General features: G+C 43.2%; 1 protein-coding gene across 2 annotated transcripts in view; it reads left to right on the top strand.

Annotated features, from left to right (window-relative positions):
* RREB1 (ras responsive element binding protein 1) overlaps window positions 1-22,397 on the top strand; it is a 122,239-nt gene that overhangs the window by 81,516 nt on the left and 18,326 nt on the right. For both annotated transcript variants that reach the window (XM_033051088.1, XM_033051097.1), the window contains exons 7-10: window positions 1,548-1,692; window positions 2,846-2,985; window positions 17,506-17,695; window positions 19,265-22,001. In XM_033051088.1, the coding sequence (XP_032906979.1) occupies window positions 1,548-1,692; window positions 2,846-2,985; window positions 17,506-17,695; window positions 19,265-22,001 (3,212 nt within the window). The remainder of the gene's footprint in view (window positions 1-1,547; window positions 1,693-2,845; window positions 2,986-17,505; window positions 17,696-19,264; window positions 22,002-22,397) is intronic.

Raw genomic sequence — 22,397 nt, 5'->3', positions numbered from 1 at the left:
GACCAGTGAGAGTTACTGGGGATCTGGGCAAACTACAGGTTTTTCCTCATGGACCTTATCCTCCAAGGAGCCCCAGCCTTGTTCGATGCTGAAAGCAGACTAGTTGAACAGCCATTTTTATCTTGCATTGGTTTCTGGTACCTGTGGTGCCTTTGGCTTGAGTCTGTTCCTGCACAACACCCTGCAGTTTGAGACAGGCTATAGTTTGAGACAGTGATTTAGATGCCTTTTCTTTTTTTTTTTAAAGTTTCTGAGACTGTGAAAGGAAACATTAAAAATAGCATTGTGTGATGAGACAGTCTTCCCAGCAGCTTCAGTGGGGTCTCCTGTGGCTCAGTTTGGTCCAGTGTGTTATCTCAAAACATCATGCCCTTGGCATCCAACACTGAAACAGATTTTATGTCATAACACCAAAGCAGTTATGAGGATGTGCAAGACTTGTCTGGGTTACAACATTCTCTCATGTTAGAACATGATAGTGTGCAGTCATGTTAAATGGCACTGTTGTAGATGTGAATTCTGAAAGATTTGCCCAAGTGCCATTAGAAGCAAAAAAATTTCATTATATCTAGGAGCACATGTTTGATTTTTTTTCAATAGTAATATAAATTCAAAGTGAGGTTAAAGGCCCTACCTTTAAAAAAAAAAGAAAATTTAAATTTGAGCTTTGAGTTGTCAGAAGAAGCAGCATGGCAGCAACACCTTCCATCTAACCAAAGGGAACAAGACAACAGTTCTTCCTCAGGTTGTAAATACAGAAAACCAAGAGGCAAGTGGGTCAGGTAAACAGATATTAATTAGATTGCTTCCTGAGTAATTCTGTCCCTTTCCCTGTGTCTTTGTGACAAGAAATAGTTGTTTTCCTGGGAAAGCAGGTTTGTGAACATGCCTTGGCATTACAGAGTTTTGCAAGCCATACCTAGTGCACTGTAACAGTGGGACCAGATAATCCTGACTTCAAAGCTGCACTTGAAATTTGATATTAGGGTCCACCATTGTGTTAAGGATGAGAAGGAAACATTAAGAAATGTTGCTCTGGTGTTGGCATATACAGATCTATTTGAGGTACAGTCTCAAACTCTAGACAGAGAACCAGTTGAAGTTGAGGTGGATGAGGTGCATTTTTTGCACTGTGAGAAGTGGATGCTAAGCTGCAGGCTTTTGCTTACTAGACTGCCACAAGACAGGGAGGAGGGGCCTGTGGATTGCTGAGCAGGTTTAGGCAGAACCAGGACCTCACAGATGATGGGGAACGGGCACTGTGCTCATGGAAATAGATGTTAGCAGGGCAAGTGTTGTGCTGTGAGTTGGGACATGGGGGAAAACTTTTGTGCTCCATGCTGCAATCCCTCACAGGCCCAGGCACTGCAAAGGGGCCGTGCTGGATCACGCCCCAGCTGTTTTTCAGAAGTTCAGGCTAGTTTATGGGATCTCTGATGGTACCCTTTAAAGGCAAACCTTAGAAGTGGTGTTGGCATTAAAATTTACATAGGACTTCCTGCCTTGGATTTACCTGCTGACAGTGTCTTCTTCCCCCTCCTGCTCAGGCACATGAAGATTCACGAGAAGGATCCAAACAGCACAGCGAGCACCACTCCTCCCTCACCACTGAAGCGCAGGCGATTGTCTTCAAAACGCAAGTTCAGTCACGATGCTGATCTGGACAGAGAGGAGAGGACACCTGCAAAAAAGGTTCTTTATGGGGTGTGAAGCAAAAGATGATCCTGGTTACCTCTTAAGCTGACAGCTCTTTGGTTTGTGCAGTCACCACAGACTTGTTACAGCTCTGTATATGAGCTGCCATGCTTATCCTGTGTAACCAACACAGTTGTCTAGGGTTGAAAATTAATTTCTAATTTCAGAGATTGAAATAATTCAACTTCTAAAATTCTTTATTGTTTAAATTTTTTACTTTGCTGATGATTTATAAATAATCATTGTTGGATGACAGGAGAATATACTATTCTTTTGCTGCTGTGGCTTTTCCCTCAGCTTTTTTCTTTTCCTCCCATTTATTTTGTAGTATTCTTGGAGGATGGTGATTTAAACTTAAAAAACCCCCAATGTTTACTTCAAAAGCAGCAGCATCTAAAGTCTACTTTTGTCTAGATCTGGAAGGAAAAAAATCTGCAGTACATTTCCCTTTCACAGTAGCATAACCCTGCCTTATAGGAGTTGCAAGAGTGACCAAAAAATATTTATTTGAAGGCTAGACATTTCCATTAAGGTTTTGTTTATGAAATATTTTCATACATCTCAGTCATTTGTACAAAATGTATGGTGTCTGCCAAACTTGACTCTCTCCACTTACTGTCTCTAAATGGCAAGCTCAGTAGCCAGTTCCATTTAGCACAGTATCCCTCGCTCAGTGCATGCATTTCTCCCTCTAATCGGAAGAGAAGTATAGAAAACATGCAGAAGTTCATTGCTTCTCCCTGAACCACTTGACTTAGCAGTTGGCAGTATCTCAGTGGCATAAATAATTTAGGCTGACAGCTCCCCTGGCTCTCTGAAGGGGAGGAATGCTAGTTCACTGGTATATAAACACATGGATTTATAAGTTCTTCAAATCACAGTTCCTCATTAGAACTGATATATCTGTGACTCAGCTGCGCACTTTGTCTCCTACTGAGCCTCTTTTTCTGTCATGCATGTTCTTACACATGTACCGAGGCTCTGTTGCTTACCCTCTCTCCTGAGGAATGAGTCCTTTGTGTTTGCTTGCAGCAAGGTTACACATGAAGCCTGCAACTTTTTGTAAGAGAAAGACTTTGAATGGATTGTAAGTTTGGTTTGTTGCTTACAAGTTGGTCCAGTGAGGATTTATTTTTCCCTTTTTCTGAAGGTTCTCGAGGATGGCCATTCCGGTGAAGGGGATAAGAGGGCTGACGATGAAGTTTATCATTGTCCAGTGTGTTTCAAAGACTTTTTTTGCAAGTATGGGCTGGAGTCCCACATGGAGACACATCCAGATAATTCACTGAGGTAAGATAGTACCCAGAGTGTCTCTGGTCACCAGATGGCCAGAAGGAGCCTGCTGTGGAGGGGCAGGAGCCCCTCAGCCCCCTGCACTCTTAACTGCCTCCCTTTGTGGTTTTGAATAGGTTTTTAAATGTTTTGCCTCATCTTCTGTCACCAGGGTGCTGTAAGGCTTAATTTTATTATTTTTTGTAAATACAGGAAATCTTGCCAGTTAATAGCTGGAAATGTTTTTAGAAAAAAATTTAAAGCCCCTCCTCCTCCCCTTGAAACCCCTCGCTGTTACAGAAAACTGTAGAACACCAACATTGCAAAGTTTTATCAAGATAAACTGAAGATTCTTAAAATTTGATTTAAAAACTTGATAAAAGTACTCAGATATAATCCTATGAGGTTATTCTGCTTGTGGAGAAGGCAGCAGCTGGATAGAAAGGATTTTTCAGTCATGGAGTGAGTGAGGGTAGATGAGTTTCTGGTTTCAGACTTTCAATAAAATGTTTTATGCTTTTCTGCCTTTTAGGCAGAGGTTAGGGAACGATGTGGATTTTGGCTTAAATGAGCATTTCTTAACAAGAAAAAAATATTTATTAATTGTTCGGGAAGGTGCCTGAATGTTGTGTTTTGATTCAAGTAATTGACTCTGGGACTCCTGAAACTGTTTTGTTTTCTGTTTTTTACCACAGAAAAAAGTGGTAAAGAAGATATATATATATATATATATATATATATAAGATATATATATATATGAAGATATAAAGAAATTTTTCAAGTCTAGTTGAAATATGTAGAAAAACTGCTACTTTAGGAAACTCTTTTTGCAGAAGCTTGTCAATATTTTAAACTTATTTTGGGACATTAGACTCTAATGATCTTTTTGGAAGGGTGAAGAATTCAGTGTCTTGAAGTGTCAACACTCACTCTTGGATACAGATTCTTAATAGAATGGTACGGAGCAGAGGCATCCCATTCTATTAAACAGGATTAATTCTATTGAATTTTCCCTTTTTCAAATTTTTATTTAGAAAACCTTGGTAAATGCATGTAAAATACTTTTTAAAGGCATTGTTAATGTTGCAGTTACTGGGGAAAGGAGTTGAAAGTTTGCTTCATTCAGTAGTAGTTAATTAAACATACTTTCCTGTTTCTGAAGTAAATGAGGTAAATCTTCATTATAGATCAAAACTGAAAACAGTTGTTCTCAGTAAGAGCTGTGCAACCCCCACAGAATGGAGTCTGGAACAATTCTACCTTACACTTCATGCTTTAGAGAAAGCAGCTGACATATTGGGTTTATCCTGGCATTACCCTCTATTTTTAAGCTTCTCTGAAGATATGACCTCTTTGCAAAGTTTTATTCCATGGACCTGAGTGGAGAGGTGGATTTTCTTTGCTTTGAATGATGGATATAAGATAATAATGAAATAGATATCCTTCTAGCTTGGCAGCTTTGCAGTCTGCTGTGGCAAGGCAACAAGACACAGTGGCTGTGCAAACATGCTGTTCCTCTTTATGCACCTCTTGCTCTAGTATTAGACTTACTTTGGAATAATATTCTCCTGAAATGGATTTTGCTACCTTTGATTCCATTGAGCAGCAAAGACTACTAGAATGTGTCCCTAAGTCAAAGTCAGAATTGTCAAGCTCCGTGGGTATGATTTAAGAGTGGTGCTGGGATGCTTATCTTTGTAGAATTGTCTAGGTGATAGTAAGGGGGTTTTGACAGGTGTTTGCCTCAGCCATTTAAGACACGTCAGTGAAAACAGGACAAGGAAGATGTGATCCTCTCTGGACAGCTAATACATTAAGGTGCAACTTACCCTGCCCATCTGGTTTAAACCACGCCTTTTGTCCTAGTCTAGACAAGTCAAATGACACTGTCTGCCGGGCCCAACCTAACAGAAAATCCTCTAGTAAGCAAAGCAATTTGGACTGCTGTTAAGGTGACTCTTTCATCCCAAACGAAATGGGTTAAAATCATTGGCCAGCAAGGGCTGTAATCCTCTGGTTCCCAGGGTTCTGCAATACTGTTCGTAGGATTCAACGAGACACAGAATGTAGCATGCCTTCCTCAGTCCTTAGTACAAGTGATTTAAGTCCTTTTGGTGAGGCTTAAGGGTGTTTTTCTGAGGGAAAGAGAATATTTTGCTAGAGTAGTAGATACCTGTGTATGCTGGTGTACTTGTGGCAGGGAAGCAAACTGCAGAATGTTAGAAGGCTTTCATCAAATCCTGTTGTTGCCTTATTGTAGAAGACAAGGGGAAATAACTCTTGTAAAGGTCAAACAAACAAAAAAGCACAGTAACTGTGTTGTGAGCAAAGGGCAGGGAGTATAACACCCCCATCTCCTTTTATTGCCCATATTGTAAAAGTAGAGTTACTTGATGAGGACCTGTGAGGAAGGTATTCCATGTGTATCCCAGGGTCAGATATTCTGGGTCTGGTGGTTCGTGTGGAGCTACTGCAGTAGGCACAGACTGTTTTGTCATGATCAAAAATAAGTGATGCTCAATCTGCCTATCTCAGTCTGCCTAGCCAAGGCCTTTCGTTGTAAGGGCACAGGTCAAATACCCAATTCCCTTTTGCTCCCCTAGCTCCTATGAAAAGGATTGCAGACTGGCTCTGAAGCAGTGCACCAGTGTGGACTGCCTTGATGATGGCACCAGCCTCTCTTCAGGGATGCATCCATGGCTGTGTCAAGGTGCCAGGGTGGCCAGGAGCTTCTGCCTGGCTTCCCTGTGGTCCTTTAATCCTGCCATTTCAATGCTGCTATGTAAATACAGCCCCCAGAGCTGTCTTTGTCTGTCTGTCCCGGCCACCGTCTGCTAAGTAGCAGAAAAGGTAAGGCTGTCTGGCAGCCCTGGGATCAGTATGTGAGCAGCTAATTTACAGGGTGGGCCATCATCCTTCCAGATACTGTCAAAAACAACTTTAAATCACAGGGTTAGCTGTTCAAAGTCAGATGAAAAGACACTCCCCATTGTCTTGCCCAGAACTGCTTTTTCATGTAAAACCCTGAGCAGGGAGCACCTCATTGTTTACTTGCAGCAGAATAAACAATACTTAATCCACTGATTGTGTTAGAGGGGCTCCCACTTGGGAGAGTATCTCTTGGTTATGTAAAATCCTAAATCGTGCATCTTTGTCTCCTAATTACGGTAAGAACTGCCCTGGTCTTGCGAGCAATAATAGGGCCCTTTGTCCCATTGACAATGGGCTGTGGCACTGCATCTCCTTCAAGGCATTACACCCCCTGGTCAGTCTCTGTCCCTTTGAAGCCCTTGGTCCTGCACCCTAATTAATGACATGAGCTGGCCGGGCAAGGTTGTCTGCAATGCCCATTGGCAATGGGAGGTGGCTCAAGGGTGCTTTCTGACCCCCTTGGCCTCTCTACCTGAATTATTTAAAGAAGTCTGCTTCCCTGCAGCTGGGGCCTCAGGACACTGTCTATTTTGGTGAGTTTGTATCTGAGTGTTGATATAATTAGCAGAGAGCTGGAACACTGCACAGCCAGTAGGGAAAATGAGAAACCTCATGGAGCAGGGGAGTTTCTCTGGAAACTTTTGTGGTGCAGGGTTGCTGTCAAACGTGCAACTGTGCTTGTAAAGGTCACCTGACAGCTCTGAGCAACGTCAGCAGTGTAAGCAGAGGAGATGGGAGGATTTCCCGGGGAGAAACCTCTCCAGATGCTGTGCTGGGTTTCTCCTCTTTACTTTGGCAAATACAATGGAACAGGCTTAAAGTAAAACATAAGTAAAGTAAAGTTAAAGTAAAACTTCTTTTAAAAAGTACATCAACTATAAAATTCTTCTCTTGGATTTCACTGTAGCCACAGCATACCCTCTATATTTCCTCTCCTCCTCCTCCAGGAGGTTTAGTGTAGTACGCTGTACCAAGAGCTAAAGTATTTTTCATTTTTCCTTCGTCACAGCAGCAAAGAGATATTTATGCTGCCACTCTTGTCTGGGAGGAGAGGGGAGGGGAGAGGAGAGGAGAGGAGAGGAGAGGAGAGGAGAGGAGAGGAGAGGAGAGGAGAGGAGAGGAGAGGAGAGGAGAGGAGAGGAGAGGAGAGGAGAGGAGAGGAGAGGAGAGGAGAGGAGAGGAGAGGAGAGGAGAGGAGAGGAGAGGAGAGGAGAGGAGAGGAGAGGAGAGGAGAGGAGAGGAGAGGAGAGGAGAGGAGAGGAGAGGAGGTGATGCTGTTACAGTTACCTCTTTTCTTAGACTCATTCCAACATCATTTCTCAGCCAGGATAGTTGTGCAGTTTGAATGTGATAAAAGGCTGCCTCTTAATGAACATCATGAGGCATTCTAATCACATTTGGCTCAGTGTGGCATTGCTTCCACTGACAAGATTTGATTTTGCTATATTTTGGTAAGATATAAGAATTAAGTAGACATTGCAGTGTGAAAGTCACTCTCTGCCTATGCCACTGAGCTGACCTGGTGACCAAAACCAATAGATGCCTGTTGCCATGAATGGATTCAGGGGACATGAAGTTTTTTGACGTTCTACAGAACCTGTCCAAACAGTGATACAATAAATATATTAAGCTTTGAAACTTTAAAATTTTGGGCATATTTTCACAAGGACAACAAAAGCAGTTCTCTTCCCCCCAGGGTTATGTGGTTCTGCAAAACCTCCAAACAAAGGAAACCAAAAGCTGTTCACAGCCTACCTTGTTCTTCAAAACAGCCTGCCCAAGTTTTGCTGAAATTGTGTAGAGGTTGAACACTGCCATGGAAAGCTATTGTTTTAAATAGCTCAGATCAGTAACAGCCACAGCAACAGAAGAACTCAGGCCCTGGAAAAAAGAGTGTTAGGCATCTCTGACCATTAGGATCTGTGGTTGTCTGCCTCTGGTTTTGCCAGAGTAACCACTGGGAGGTCTTGTTTTTGAAAACATTCATGGGTGGGAAATGGTCTTGTTGTTACCTGGCTTCACGGACATGGAGTGGACAACTTCAATGCCATAGGAATGGTCTTCTGGACTCTGTGGGTAAATTGAAGATATCTGTCACATGCAGCTTGCAATTCAGGCAGGCTGGTCACCAGGTTTCCTCCTTTGCCAGCACATCACATTCTTCAGTGTATGGTGGGATGCTGCCAGGCACCTGGACCTATGTCCCAGTCTTAAATCATTTTAGACAATGCGCATGAGCAGCCCCATTTAAGTCAAGACAAGAGGAAGTGGGTTTTGGGTGAAGACAATAACCACCTACTTAGACTATGACATATTTATTGCCCAGTTACTGTTCTTCAAGGCAGTTCTGCACACTGGCTTTAGGGAGATAAAATAGTCAAGAAAAGAAATGAATGAAGATTTAAAATGTATGGACATTATTTCAGTCATTAGCACCAGTAGAAAAGACTAGTACAATATTAGGTTGTTTTCAGAGCAGTAGTGTGACCGTGTAGAAGTACATTGAACTGAATGTTAAAAGGAAAAAAGGAAAACAGCCAGAAAAAGACCCTTAAGTGTCATTCCTGTTTTTGCGAACGCCTATCTAAGCAAGTTTAGGAATTCACTTTCTATCTGTTCTCTCCTTATATAGTAGGGAATAATCCTTCTGGCTTCCTTATTCTGAAGTACGCTGCTGTCTACTTGTGGCAAGACTTTTGTGGAAAGAGGCTGTTAGTGATGCTACAAACTTGCAGGAGTGAAGGTGTTTCATAACTAGGTGTTGTGTGCAATTAATTTTGCTGTGAGACAAAACTACGTGTTTGAGATGGGGAAAGGAAGCTTTTTCCTGGTAGTTGACACTGGTATTACTGGGAGCAACTTGAAGGATGAATGATGAGTCATCTTCATTCAGAATTGTGAGGTTATATACTGCTTTTTCTCTCTGTCACAACTGTTGGTGTGCACATACCCTCATTCCTTGTTAGCATTTCAAAATAAGAAACATTATGCTCTTTTAATGAAGATAGTTCTGAGGTTGTTGTATCCTAGACAGTTGTTGAGAGGGATGAAGAGCACTCCAGCATAGCCAAGTTCATGGACTTCCTTGAGCTCTGCTTTTGGCATACTGAATTTTGGGCCCAATACCTCCTTTTTTAGTCACTGAGATTGTACCAGCAAGGACAGTTTCGGTAGAAATTTCTCTAAGAGTTGCTGAGTACTAACACAGCTAGTGCTACAAAGATGGAGGTGGCAAGGGGCATGTGACATTGCTAATTCAGCCAACTTTCCTGCTCTGCTCTGCTCTGCTCTCAAGCTGTTTGTTCAATGTCTTGCTGATAGAAAGTAGGAACCAACTCCTAATCTCTTGCTGGCAGCATTTTCAGTGCAGGAGCAATTCCATGAGACATCTGATGATGATGAAGTCCAGCTCTGAAATGCTATGACCAGAAATATGCTGTGGTACAATACAATTCTTGGTAAGGCAGAGGAGAGGGTATGCAAGCAAGCTGGTGAATGCATCCTTTTACTGAGCAACTGGAGAAGCAGAATCTGTGGGTTGTCTTGCAAAAGCAGAACAGAACTGCACATTACGTGCTCTCTGAAGTTTCTGTTCAGAAAAGAGAGCTGGGAAACATCTGAAGAGCAACACGAGTCCAAAGCTGGCCTAGAAGTGGTCAGCTCACATCAGGGAACTCATTGTGTGAGGAAACTGGGAATCCAGAGCAGCCGGATAAAAATACTGGCTGGTGAATGGACACAGGGAGTGATGCTCTCATGTGAAACTGTGTGCTGTGTCACATGGTGTTGAATATCTTAGCTTGGCTGCCAGAATAGAAAGTGGGTAAATGCAAAGCTGACTGTAGAGGAAAGCTGCTTGTGAAAGGGCATGCAGGAGGGAAAAGGGGCTGAGCCAGAATAGGTTATTAGCACGCCTGCCTGATCCTAAGGAGCAGGATTTGTTTATGCGCAGGCTCTCTCCAAGTGCTGGGTGCTGCTCAGTGTGTTGGCAGTCATGTCTGCATGCTGAGCATATCTTATTGGTGCAAATGCAGATAAGGGCAAGGGTATACTGCAATCCAGATTCAGCTGCACCTATTTGTGAGCCCTGTTGTGACCAGTGGATGCTTATAGGATAGAGAAGCCCCTGGAGATGTATTTCTCCCTATATTACTCATGAAAAGCAGTGGTGTTTTTTTAATGTAGTAGAATACATAGATTTTTTTTTTAACTTCTGCTGTTAATTTTAAAATTACAAGAGTAATTTCACGATTATAAGCCGCACCATTTTGACTAAAATTTTGGTCCAAACCTGAAGTGCGGCTTATAATCAGGTGCGGCTTGTATACGGTTAAAGAACAAAAAGTTGCTGTTTCAGTTTGGAGGACAGGTGTCTGCTGAGAAAGGCAGGAGCTTCTCTTTGAAATGGAGAATGTAAATCCCTTCCCTCCAAATTATTATTTCAAGCAAAGATATGGGAATTAGGAATAACAGTTCTTTACTAGGGAAATTAAAATAGAAATACAGCACTACAAAGAAACAAACTCCAAACCCTGACAAAGTCAGAGTACAACCTGTCAGCCCGTCAGGCAGGGTGTTGGTAGCAGTCCCATTAAATGGTGGTTGCAGTCCCCTTGCAGTGACAGATGTGATTCAGTTGGAGCAGTGCTCCTGCAGAAGGTGCAGTTTCCCTCCGGAGGTCCAGTGGTGATCTGGAGAAATCCGGTTTTCCACTGGAGTCCAGTGGAGAAAGGGGCTCCCTTAGTGTCCCAAAACCTCTGTTTTTATCTTGGTAAGAAATGTTGGGCTCTTCCCCCTGGCTGGAGCAACTTCCAATGGGATGCAGTAATTTTATCAGTCACACAGTGGGACTCAATGGGCCATTAGCAGAAAATAACTCGCTGGAGGAAGGATGGGTTGTGAAAAGATAAAGAACAATGCCCTGCCTGGTTTCAATGGATGGCCCATTAGCAGAATATCTGCCGTTGAGATAAGGATCACTGTCCCCACCCTCAACAGATGGTGGTAGAATAGATACCTTTTATCACACTCTGTACTGTAGCCTGCGGCTTATAATCAGGTGTGGCTTATGTATGGACAAAGAACGAAAAGTTGCTGGCACCCGGAAGTGCGGCTTATACTCAGTGCGGCTTATAATAGTGAAATTACTGTATTTGGCTTCCATATTTGAAAGATGTGTTTAGAAGATAGGAAGAGCTTTTAGTTTCTTACCTTGAAAGAGGACAAGAAAGTTCACTTGAGTTGGTGTGCACAAATACCACTGTTATTCTGGATGTTGTGCAGCTTCTGATTTTGGTAGCTATAGACTACTGTTCTGGTCAGGTTTTTTCCCCCCAGATACATTTGCCTTAAGTATTAAACCCTTCGTTGTTATTTAAGTTGATCTTCAGCTCTTTCTCTGTGATTCTGTCCAGCCAATTTGTAGGCACTTCTGGTTTTTAAAACTCTGACCATTATTAAGTAAAAAAAGTCATTATGAGAAAATGATTACTTTGTGTGAGTGTCTGCAGGCCACCTCCCATTTTCCCATTTTTTCGTCTTAGTTGCACATTAATTCTGTTGAAGTGAATGGTAGAGTAAGCTACTATTTCACCAGGGCAGAGGTGTTTAAGTCTGGCACTGTTGAAATGTTGCTGGTAAATGCAATTCATTGCATTGTTAGGAAGAAGGTCTTACTCATTTTTCTTTGCTCACACACAGAGGAGGTTAAAACATGACACAGCATGGCTTGTGCCTTTTTATTAAACCTTAAACAGTTAATTTCACTGGAGTTACTCTGACGGTGGGAGTCACTGGTGCGGACGCTGGCTCTGCTGCACGCCGACAAATTTCTGAAACACAACATCACCCTGGTTTATATTGGGTCTGTCCTGGCTCCTGCCGATACTTTTCTTGCCTGGACCGCAGTGCAGCTGTAGGAATGCACGTAATGCTGTGCATCCCCCTATTAATAGAAGGGCTGGTGCAGGGGGTTCAGCCTTGGCTGCACCCAAGGGTGGCTTCTTTGAGGGAGAGGATTAAAGAGACTGTCAGAACACATCGTACCAAAATCAGGCGGCCAGTGGGGCGGTGGAAGGGGGGAAAAGTTAAAAGAAAAGCGTGTCCTTTGCCGGGGCTGTGTCGGTCCCCTCAGGCACAAGGCGAGGGGAGGCTCTGCAGCTGGCAAGGAGCTGGCTCCTGGTGCTGCGTGCGGTGCCAGCACAGCCCCATAGCGGTGGGAGAGGCGAGATGGCAGAGCAGCAGGTCCTGCGGGGTCAGACACGCCGGGGAGCTGCGGGGGAGGAGGGAGCAGGGATGGGCACTGCAGGGCAGCAGGAGGACCCAGAGGGATCGCTGGGAGGGGAGGCAGGAGCGGGGTTTGCAGCACTGCTGCTTTTCCATCACTCATCTGCAGCAAATGGGAGAGATTAGCGCGGCTGTTGGATGTTGTTTCCCAAGGCCCTGGGCGTGGAGGCCAGGAAGGGTTGTTTTTTTGGTTTTTTTGTATCCAAAAGGAGATGAGTATCTGGACCTGGGCGGGGTTGCACAGGAGCAGAAACAAGTTGGCTCTTTCTCATCTCTCTCACTTTGCCTTGCCCTCGAAGAAGTGACAGAGAAGCAAAGGAATCCTTTCCTGAAGGGGAATATGTCTGTAACCTGCTAGCTTTTCTTTCAGAGCTGGTGAAAGCCCTTGTGTTTAAAAGCATCCTTTCTCCGTCTCCCCCTCCTTGTCAGGCTCCCCTGCAGCTGGGCATTGCCTGTGTGGGGGCTGGGAGCCTGCTCCCACCGCTGGTGTGGACGTGAGTCATCAGCAGGGAATCACCCATCTTTCTCTTCCACCCGCTTGCATTATTTTTAGGTCAGCATAGGAATTTCTTTGCTCATGAGAGCCACATTAATTCTGCAAATAACCTTAGAGAGAAAGGAGAATAATAACAGCAGAGGTAGAAAAACACATGGTACTGACTGGGGATTTCAGTGGGAGGAGTTAGACAACTTCATAACTTAAATGTGTATTAATGACTTCTGTCTCAGGATATGTTCCATTCTTTGTTTTTTTCCCCTTGCTTCTGTTTGTGGAAGTTGCTGAAGAACGCAGACAGGAAAGGAACAAAGTAGTACCAAGCTTTTTATTTTTGATAAGGCCTAGAAAATAAGACTTTTTATTTGTTAACATCCACAATATGGGCGACTTTGTATTAGTGAGCAGCATGGGTGAAAACTTCAGGTTTTAATCTGTGCGGTTTCAGAAATACAAGCAGAATAATGGCAAATGTCACTTTCTCACCAGCAGTCTGTAGTAGTGCAGAGCATAGTCTTTTTAAAATTTCTTAGTAACATAATGGTAAATACAAATATTTGGCATTTTCATCTTGACTACTGAAATACAAAATCTAGGAGGATTAAGTGGTTGTCTGTATTACTCTTAATCAAAATCAAGACTGATTAATTTTGCTAAAAATTTGGCTCTGCATTTCCTTTCTAAAATATCTTTCCATTTCTTAAAGAAGAACAGCTATTTCCTCTGCTGACAAATTGGAATTGTTTCAGAGGAGAGTGTAATGCAAGGCAACAGGCACTGCTTATGTAAACTTTTCTTGTAGAGGTGCCACTTACCAAAAGTGTTGCAGATCCTGCCTTGCCCCCTTGAACGAACAAGCTTTGCAAAGCACTGACTTTTTCTTAAAGCCTGTTGAAATGCTTCTATATTGTAATTAGCATTACAGATTTCAAGAATGCTAACTTATTTTAGGAGAAAGCTTTTCAATGGTGTTTTTTTTACACAGAGATGCATACAAGAAAGAGGTGCACTGGTGTAGTGATTGTTAATCAGACCTGTCTGGTGTGATACATGGCCTGAGTACCAAGGGCAGCCTGATTGTGGCGTTGTTATATTTTGGTTCTGCTTTTGTGTTTTAGGAGTTCTGTTGCCTTACCTGCTTGTTTTTTGCAGCCTTAGTCTTATATTTGTGTTACAGATACAAGCAAGTCCAAAACATAAAGGCAATTGAGAATTAAAGTAATTTTAACAGGGCCTTAGCTGCTAAAAAACAGGTTTTTCCTTTTTACTTAAAATAGAATCTCTATGCTTGAACAGCTTTTTTCTCCCTATTCTATAATCATATTTATAGAAAAATTGAAGACTGTGGCCAAGACTAGAAATCACATGATAACACAGCAGCTTTTATTAGATACATCTGTAAACTTACCTTGCAAGTAGAGTGCTTTTATCTCTGCACAGGTGTTGAGCCATTGCTCGGCCTGTTCCGCTAACAGCCTCAGAACCTGTTCCCATCACTGTTCTCTGCAGCCATGCTATCCATGGTTGACTTGAAACTGCACATGAGCAGACTTGTGAAATTTTAAGGAGAGGGAGGCTTTTCTGTTGTTTTGTTCCCTTTTTTTTAAAGTTCATAATGAGTAAACTATTACCATATGTTTCAGATGCTTTATTTGATATGCTGGACTTTTCAGACTTTCCACAATTACTAATAAATTTTTTTAAAAGCAGTTCGAACAAGATGAAAAAATGTTAATAAAACGTAGCATTCCTTTCTCTTTCCTTCTTAGACTGTGGGTCTGGATTTAAAAATACTGTAGGCAGTGACACTACCCAAAGATGGAAAATAGTACTGATGACAAAACAGAGAAATTAATAGACTTCCTTTAAAAAAATTAATGCTTCCAGTTAATGCACTGTTAGGCATGGCAGCTTGCTCCATTTTAAATTAACACAAGGTTTAGTCGATGCAGTATGATGCTTGCCTTACCTAGTTAGGTTTTGATGCTTAGTACCTGTAAGTCTTTCTTGGAGATGCTAGGAGTCCATACCTGGACCACAGAGGAAGGCAGGGCATCCACAGCTCCTTCCCATGCTCCAGTTCCCATGTGGTTCTGTAAGCTGTGCCACCAGGGCAAGGTGCTGAGCTGGGGTGCAGTGCATTTATATGCCCTGAAGAGCCTGCAACTTGAGATGACAGGCATGATTTATCTGGATGTTTCTTTTTTCAACCAGGTGCTTCTTTCTGACCTAATGAAAAAAGAGCTTAATCTCTCTCCCAACTTCTCTTTCTGTTTGCTGCTTCTTCACTCAAGCAAGGAAAATAAAAGAAAACTAAGGAAGAAAGAGAAAAATAAATATGCTTAATAAAAGAGAAACCTTATATTCCTTTTACAAGATCCATTATTTTTGTTTCGGGAAGGAGAGGTAGTTCCCTCTGTGTGGAAACACCATTTTTAACTTGGAAATTTTTACTGTCCTGGGGCTAGCAGTTGATACAGGTGTACTTCGAAGGACTTTCACATGGGTGTTTGCTCTCTGAAAGATTAACTCTCAAGTACAGCTTTTGATGGGAGACCTCAATATAAGTAGTGCTGAAAATTGGCATGTTGCAAAGAGGGGGGTGAGGGAGAGTGCAAGATGAACAAGGCACACCTCCCTGCTGTGTGGGATGTGTGGCTGCTTGACAAGGAGCACTCTCTCATGCTCAGCACAGATCTTGGGGTTACAGTGGCAGAAGCCAGTGCTCCCAGTAACTCTGTGGTGCCATCGCTGGTAGCTGTGCCTGCCCTGTTGCACACAAGGGGATAGAACTGCTGCACTGGATTCTTGGGCCCAGGGCAGGCCAGGCACACTGGGGCCCCAGAGGTACTTCAGTACGCCCCAAAGTCAAGGTCTGTGTCCATTTGCAGAACAGCCTGCAGTGCTTGCAGTGGTGCAGGAGAATTGTTTCCAAGCCCTCCTTGTTTGTATATTGACATACCAGGAGGAGCATGTCAGAGGCACTGCTTGTTCCATGCAAGGCATTTTCATCACCTCTAAAAGCAATTTATTTCAGTAGCCTGCAAGTTCTTCAGGTGACTGCTCATAATTTTTTAATGCCCTCCCTCCCCCAGTGGTTTTGGTGGTTGTGTTTTTATTTTCACTGAAGATGAAAGCTTTGCATCATGGAATAGGTGCTGCCAAGTGAGCTGGAGGAGAGCCGTAGATCCTGATGCTGGAGAAGTACTATGTGTTGGTCATCCCACCCCCCCACCCAGAGGTTGTTCTCACATTTGGCATGCCTCTTTAAGTAAACATTAGCTTTGTAAATGGCACTGGTTTGGTATTTAATGGAATGCAGGAACTAAATCAGCAGTAATCATACAGGTAGGATGCAAGTGAATTGACAGGAGAGTTAAAACAGATTAAACCTTCAGCGCATATTTATGTCCAAGCTTTCTGGGTACTGTGATAACAATGACCGTGTTATATACACTTCACACTTGCTTCTTTCACCACTCAGGGACTATAAGCCCAGTTGCTTTGTGGGTGACTTGGTTATCTCTTCGGTTTTAGAGAATAAAAAATTGCTGTGGGAGTTTATGTAGTGATAAAATGAACAACAATGGGAGTTTGTTAGGGACAGGACAGGGAGGGGGTGGTTTCAGGATTTTGTCAGAAGTAATTTCTAATTGCAGGATGTTTTTTTAATGAGTAGGCACATGTCCTTTTCCTTGATGTAGGGAGCAAAGACAGTGTGGGGAAAATCAAGGCCAGGGGCAGATGTGAAAAACTTCTAGTGCACATAATATTCTCACTGACAAAATCTGTGCCTCATATTCACTGGTGTTTTGCTTCTGGGAAGCCCACGCTTTGTCTGGGAGCTGGACCTGTAACCACAAGGAACTTGAGGTTGAGTGAAACTGTGTGTCACTTATTGAATGCAGAGAGGACGTGACCTGTCATGCTGCAGAGCTCACATTCCAAATATTTAAATGCAGTAGACTTTGTTGGCGTGTTGGCCAAATGTTGCTGCACAACCCTTTCTGCCTGCAGCATAGCTTTGGTTGTTTAATGCAATGTTTTGTGTGAGAAACTCTTGTTTAGCTGAATTTGGGATTTGAGAACTTAAGAAAAACAAGAAATCACAGCAATAAAGGTGTGGGTAGGAAAAGACAGTGCTTCTGCATTTTTCTTCAGGGCAAACTGGCTGTGAAGGGGGTATAAAGATGTCAGAAGTGTTGAACCTGTTTCAGGTCTTCCTTCTCTGAACTTTTCTCCCATTCAAGGAGCAGTAGTTTTCCTTTACAAACATCTGTTTCTCATAACAGCTTTAAAAAAAATAGTGGAAGTTTATGGAAAGGCAGTGTAAGGAAGATTCACACACAGGTATTTGAGTGATGTGCAGTAGTATGTTTTAAGCAGTGGTTATGAAAGGTGCTTTATTTACATTTGCTTGTTACTTAGGTCAGATGAAGCCTCTCCTTGTAATTTTTTTTTTTTTTTTTTTAACAGTACTTTTCAGTAAAAATGAAATAGTGTTAGACCATTGAAATATTTTTCATTGGACAATGAAAAGGTTTTCACAAGGCTATTATCTCAGCTGCTGTTCTGTGAGATTGTCAGTTCTCATATGCTTTAAACTTCAAGTAGACTTAATAGCCAGAAACTGGTCGAAAGTGACTGTGACCAAAATGGCCTTTTGTGGTGATAGGTTTTGACACACGGTGGCTTTATTTTGCATTTAGAAAGTTTTGGGTGTCATGGGGGGAGAGGAAAGAGGACATCCTGGTGCAAGACGAATGCTGGTTCTTCAGCTTGCAGCAGTCAGTTACTCATTTCTGTTTTATTCCCTTCCTTTCCAGGTGTGACATCTGTTGTATTACCTTTCGTACTCATCGGGGCTTACTGCGCCATAATGCAGTCATCCACAAGCAGCTTCCCAGAGATCCCATGGGAAAGCCTTTCATCCAGAACAACCCTTCAATTCCAGCAGGCTTCCATGACTTGGGATTCACGGACTTCTCCTGTAGGAAGTTCCCCCGCATTTCTCAGGTACTCTCTGTTCTTAGTAGCTTAAGGTACCAGCTGCTACAGTGCTTATCTGATGAGGTCATTGAAAGATTCATCCTGCACGTAGAATATTTTGTGGAAAGTACATCACCACTATTTCCATAGGCTTCAAACACTTTATATCTCTCCTTTTTCTTACTGACACTGGGGGATTTTTACCATTACACTAGATAACTGTCAGTGTAAAGATGTATAAAAAATTTTGAAGGAAAGCTTTGGTCATATTAGATCCTTGCCCCTTTGAGCATACCCAAAAAATCCTACATCTGAAATCAACAGGGAGTACACATGGTAAGGAAGACACTATTTATTCTAGTTTACTTTAACAAGGATGGAGTTGAGGTATGAAAATATTACAAAAGAATTTGAGCAGTCACCTTACTAACTAAACAGTGACATCTTCAGTGATTCCCTCACAAAACACTCCACAGTGTTCCTCATGTGAGGTTGGAGGGTTCTGCACCTTTGAGGGACAGTGGATGGGGAAAAGTCAGAGATAATTCCTAAATATTTTCTCTGAGAGCCATAAAGCTTTTTGTTGGATGGTATGATTCTTCCCTCTGTCATGTCAAACCTTGCCTGCCTTAGTTTGGGTCTGGATGAAGCTGCATATCTATTAAAAAAATCAACAACACAATCCACCAGGACTGTGCTTAGTTTCTGCACTTTTCTTATTCTTCTGAGATTAAAGCATTGATTTTCAACTTTTCTGACTGCAAACTGGTAGACTTGAAATTTGCTGCTGGACCAGAGGAGCATGTAGGTCTTTCAGTCATTCTGTTACAGTTTTGTAACTGTATAAAACTTAAAAAATGAAAAGAAAGAACTTTTAAAACAAAGTTTATTTCTTTTGTAATTAATGACAGACATTTAAAGTTATTAAGGGATTTGAATGTTGGTATTTTTCTTTTGTAATAATTTTGCTTGCACTGTGAGAAAAGACTTATAAAGTATTTAGAGTCTATAAAGATCTTGCCAGCACTCTACTAGTATTTTTCTTGGGAGAAAAAATGTAATCAGACTTCCCTAACTAAAACCCACTCTGCTTTAGGCTCTGAGTTTCCCTGATCTGCTTTTGGGGATTTTATTTTTTTGTTTTGGTTGGTTTATATTGATTTGGCTTCTTGATTGTGGCTTTTTTTTTTTCTTTCTTCCTCTCCTCCTGGTATCTTTGCAGTAGAGCTAGAGGAGGTAGTGTACTGCCTGGCTTCCTTGCTGTGTAGTATACTGAGGCTCCTGTCCTGTCAATGGCACAAGAGAAATTTCTGATAGAGAAGTTTAGTTTGGAAAAAAAATTGAGAGCCTGCATAGCCTTCTGAAGGAGTTTACCTTTATGGAAGGGAACTTGTGGACAATCAGCCCCTAATTCAGATACACCTCTTAGGAGACTAAAGGCTGTGAAGTGAGAATATCTCCATGCCAGGTAGGTGGGGTTTCCTCTAAACCTCTTAGCTTAGTCAGTGGAAGAGTGAACTGTTTTTGTTTTGCAGCAGCATGTGATGCCTTTCCAGTTTGAGATTCCTACTCTAAATATTTTTGCATTTCTTGCAGGTCTGGTGTGAAACAAATTTGCGAAGGTGCATCAGTGACTTCCATCGATTTATTTGCGAGATGTGTAACAAGGCATTCCCCATGCTTTCTGCACTCAAACTGCACACAGAAACTCATGTGGTGGATCAGGGAAAAGACAAGCACAAGCCACAGTCCATGACCCCACCTGGTGAGAACCCAGACCAGAAAGCCTTCATGGCATCCTTGGGCCTACAGTACACCAAAGACATCAAGCCTGTCAAGCAGGAGGACAATACACAAGATGAGGTCCAAGAAATGCGGCTCAGAGCACTGAAGAGTAACCTACCTCAGGAACCTGGCAGCACCAGTCTGCTCAGCCTCTCTCCTCTGGAAGCTGCCTCCATGGGAGGGTCATTTTCAGTCCTTCCCCCTACAAAAGAAAACATAAAGCTTCTCTCACTGCAGCCTTTCCAGAAGGGTTTTATTATCCAGCCTGATAGCAGTATTGTGGTGAAACCAATCTCTAATGAATCTGCCATTGAGCTGGCAGACATTCAGCAGATCTTGAAGATGGCTTCTTCTGCTCCTCCTCAAATCAGTCTTCCTCCACTTTCTAAGGCACCTTCTGTCCCTGTGCAGTCGATTTTCAAGCATATGCCACCACTGAAGCCAAAGCCTTTGGTAACGCCCCGAACAGTTGTCGCAACCTCTACACCTCCTCCTCTTATCAGTGCCCAGCAAGCCTCCCCTGGCTGCATCAGCCCAAGTCTCCCACCTCCCCCTCTGAGGCTGATCAAGAACTCAGTGGAGTCTGCCTCCAACTCTCATCTCCCCCAGCCAGGAGCCAAATCAAGTCCTTCGCAGTTGCTCCTCCAACCCAAAGTAGAGCCTTTAACTCAGCATGAGATGAAGACACAGCTGGAGCAGGACAGCATCATTGAAGCTCTCCTGCCTCTAAGTATGGAAGCCAAGATCAAGCAAGAAGTCACAGAAGGAGACCTCAAAGCCATCATCGCAGGGGCAGCGAACAAGAAGACCCCGACTATGAGGAAAGTTTTGTACCCCTGCCGCTTCTGTGACCAGGTGTTTGCCTTCTCTGGTGTCCTGAGAGCTCACATCCGTTCTCACTTAGGTATTTCCCCGTATCAGTGCAACATCTGCGACTACATCGCGGCTGACAAGGCAGCGCTGATCCGGCACCTGCGGACGCACAGTGGGGAGAGGCCTTATATCTGTAAAATCTGCCACTACCCATTCACAGTGAAAGCCAATTGTGAGAGGCACCTGCGAAAGAAGCACCTCAAAACGACCAGGAAGGATATCGAGAAGAACATCGAATACGTCACCAGCAATGCTGCAGAGATGGTGGATGCCTTCTGCTCCCCAGACACGGTGTGCAAGCTGTGTGGAGAGGACCTGAAGCACTACCGGGCCCTCCGCATTCACATGAGGACACACAGCGGCTGCCAGAAGAAGAAACCATTCGAGTGCAAGGAGTGTGGCACGGCCTTTTCGGCCAAGAGGAATTGCATTCACCACATCCTCAAGCAGCACTTGCATGTGCAAGAGAAGGAGATTGAGAATTACATCTTAATGGTGGACTGCAGTGCCCAGGAAAGCCAGACAGACCCTTCTTTATTGGAGGACAGCACTTATATGGACCACAAGCCCATGACGTCTTTCCTGGAGCCACAGAATGGCTTCTTGCTGGGAGCATCATCTCACATTTCCATCAAACGTGAACCTGTGGGCAACTTCCCCATGGATTTTGATGAGCCGTTGGATTTCTCTCAGAAGAGCAAAAGCCTGAGTGCTGTGCAGGTGAAGCAGGAGAACCTGTTTGGTTCATCTCTGTCCCTTTACGACTGTTCCATGGAGCCTATTGACCTGTCCATCCCAAAAATCCTGAAGAAAGATAAAGATGATGCCCCCTGTGAAGCCCGGAGTCAAGAGTTGGCTGCTTCTGGGAACAGTGATAAAGCCTATAACTGTCTGCAGTGTCCTTTGGTTTTTGGTGCCAATGGGAACTCAGAAGCAAACCGGGGTGTCAGACATCCCCAGCCACTGAAAGGTTCGTTGCATTTGACTGTCCCGATCATTTCCCCGGCTCTTGCTGGCAATTCTGCCTTGCTGAGACCCCTGAGGCCTAAACCACCACCACCACCTCTCTTGCCAAAGCCTTCAGTAACTAAAGAGCTGCCACCATTGGCTTCCATTGCACAGATCATTTCATCTGTGTCTTCTGCTCCCACTTTGCTGAAAACAGAGGTTGCAGATGCCAGTCCCAAGGCAGTGAGCAGCTCCACTGGGTGTGATAAATCAGGGAATGCCAAAGCTAAAGTGACAATCGTGACCACCATTCAGAGAGACTCCAGCCTGCCCAGTGACCTGTCTCAGGCTTGTGATCCAGAGCAGTCTCCCATTGCTGATGCTGGGTTGACTAAGAAAAGAGGTAGAAAGAAAGGAACAAAAAATAAGCCTAAACTTAGTAGTAGTGTGGATCTGGAGTCAAGTGGGGAATTTGCCAGCATAGAGAAGATGTTGGCTACCACAGACACTAATAAATTTAGCCCATTTCTGCAGTCCACTGACAATTTCAAGGAAGAAAGTGGCAGAAATGGAACAAGTGAGGATGAGAAGGAAACTGCCAAGGATAAGCTGCTGAGAGGGAAGAGGAATGCTTACTCAGACTGCCTGCAAAATATCCCCTGTCCTTACTGTCCTCAAGTCTTTTCATGGGCACATGCCCTGCAGCGGCACATGCTCACTCACACAGGTAAGAGTGCTCTGTGCTCACAGTAGATTGTTCCCCATGGAAGGGCCTCTCCGTGGAGGAATCTTCCTTTCTCTGATGTCTGAATTATATTCTTCTTTATTATTTTGCTAATCCCTAGCTGTTGCTGTTGCATAGTAGTTGGTGGTGGTAGATTTTTCAGAAATGGAATAATCTCTGTGTTTTTTAGTATCAGAGGGTAAATAAAACTGTTAATACCCATTTGACTTCAGTGGTGTAACTTAGTGTAGCTGGAAAAAGGCTCAGGTTTCAGTTATGTTATTATTGCCTTGTCTTGAAGGGGAACATGTGTGTTGAATATTTCATTGTGCCTTAGTGTTTTGTTTGTCTGCTTCTGATGGCCATTTGTCTGCACCAGTAATGATAAAAAAGATCTTT

The sequence above is a fragment of the Catharus ustulatus genome, chromosome 1, assembly GCF_009819885.2.
Source record: "Catharus ustulatus isolate bCatUst1 chromosome 1, bCatUst1.pri.v2, whole genome shotgun sequence".
Taxonomy (NCBI): domain Eukaryota; kingdom Metazoa; phylum Chordata; class Aves; order Passeriformes; family Turdidae; genus Catharus; species Catharus ustulatus.
The sequence above is the reverse complement of the archived record's forward strand: the minus strand, read 5'-3'. Positions and strand labels throughout refer to the sequence as shown.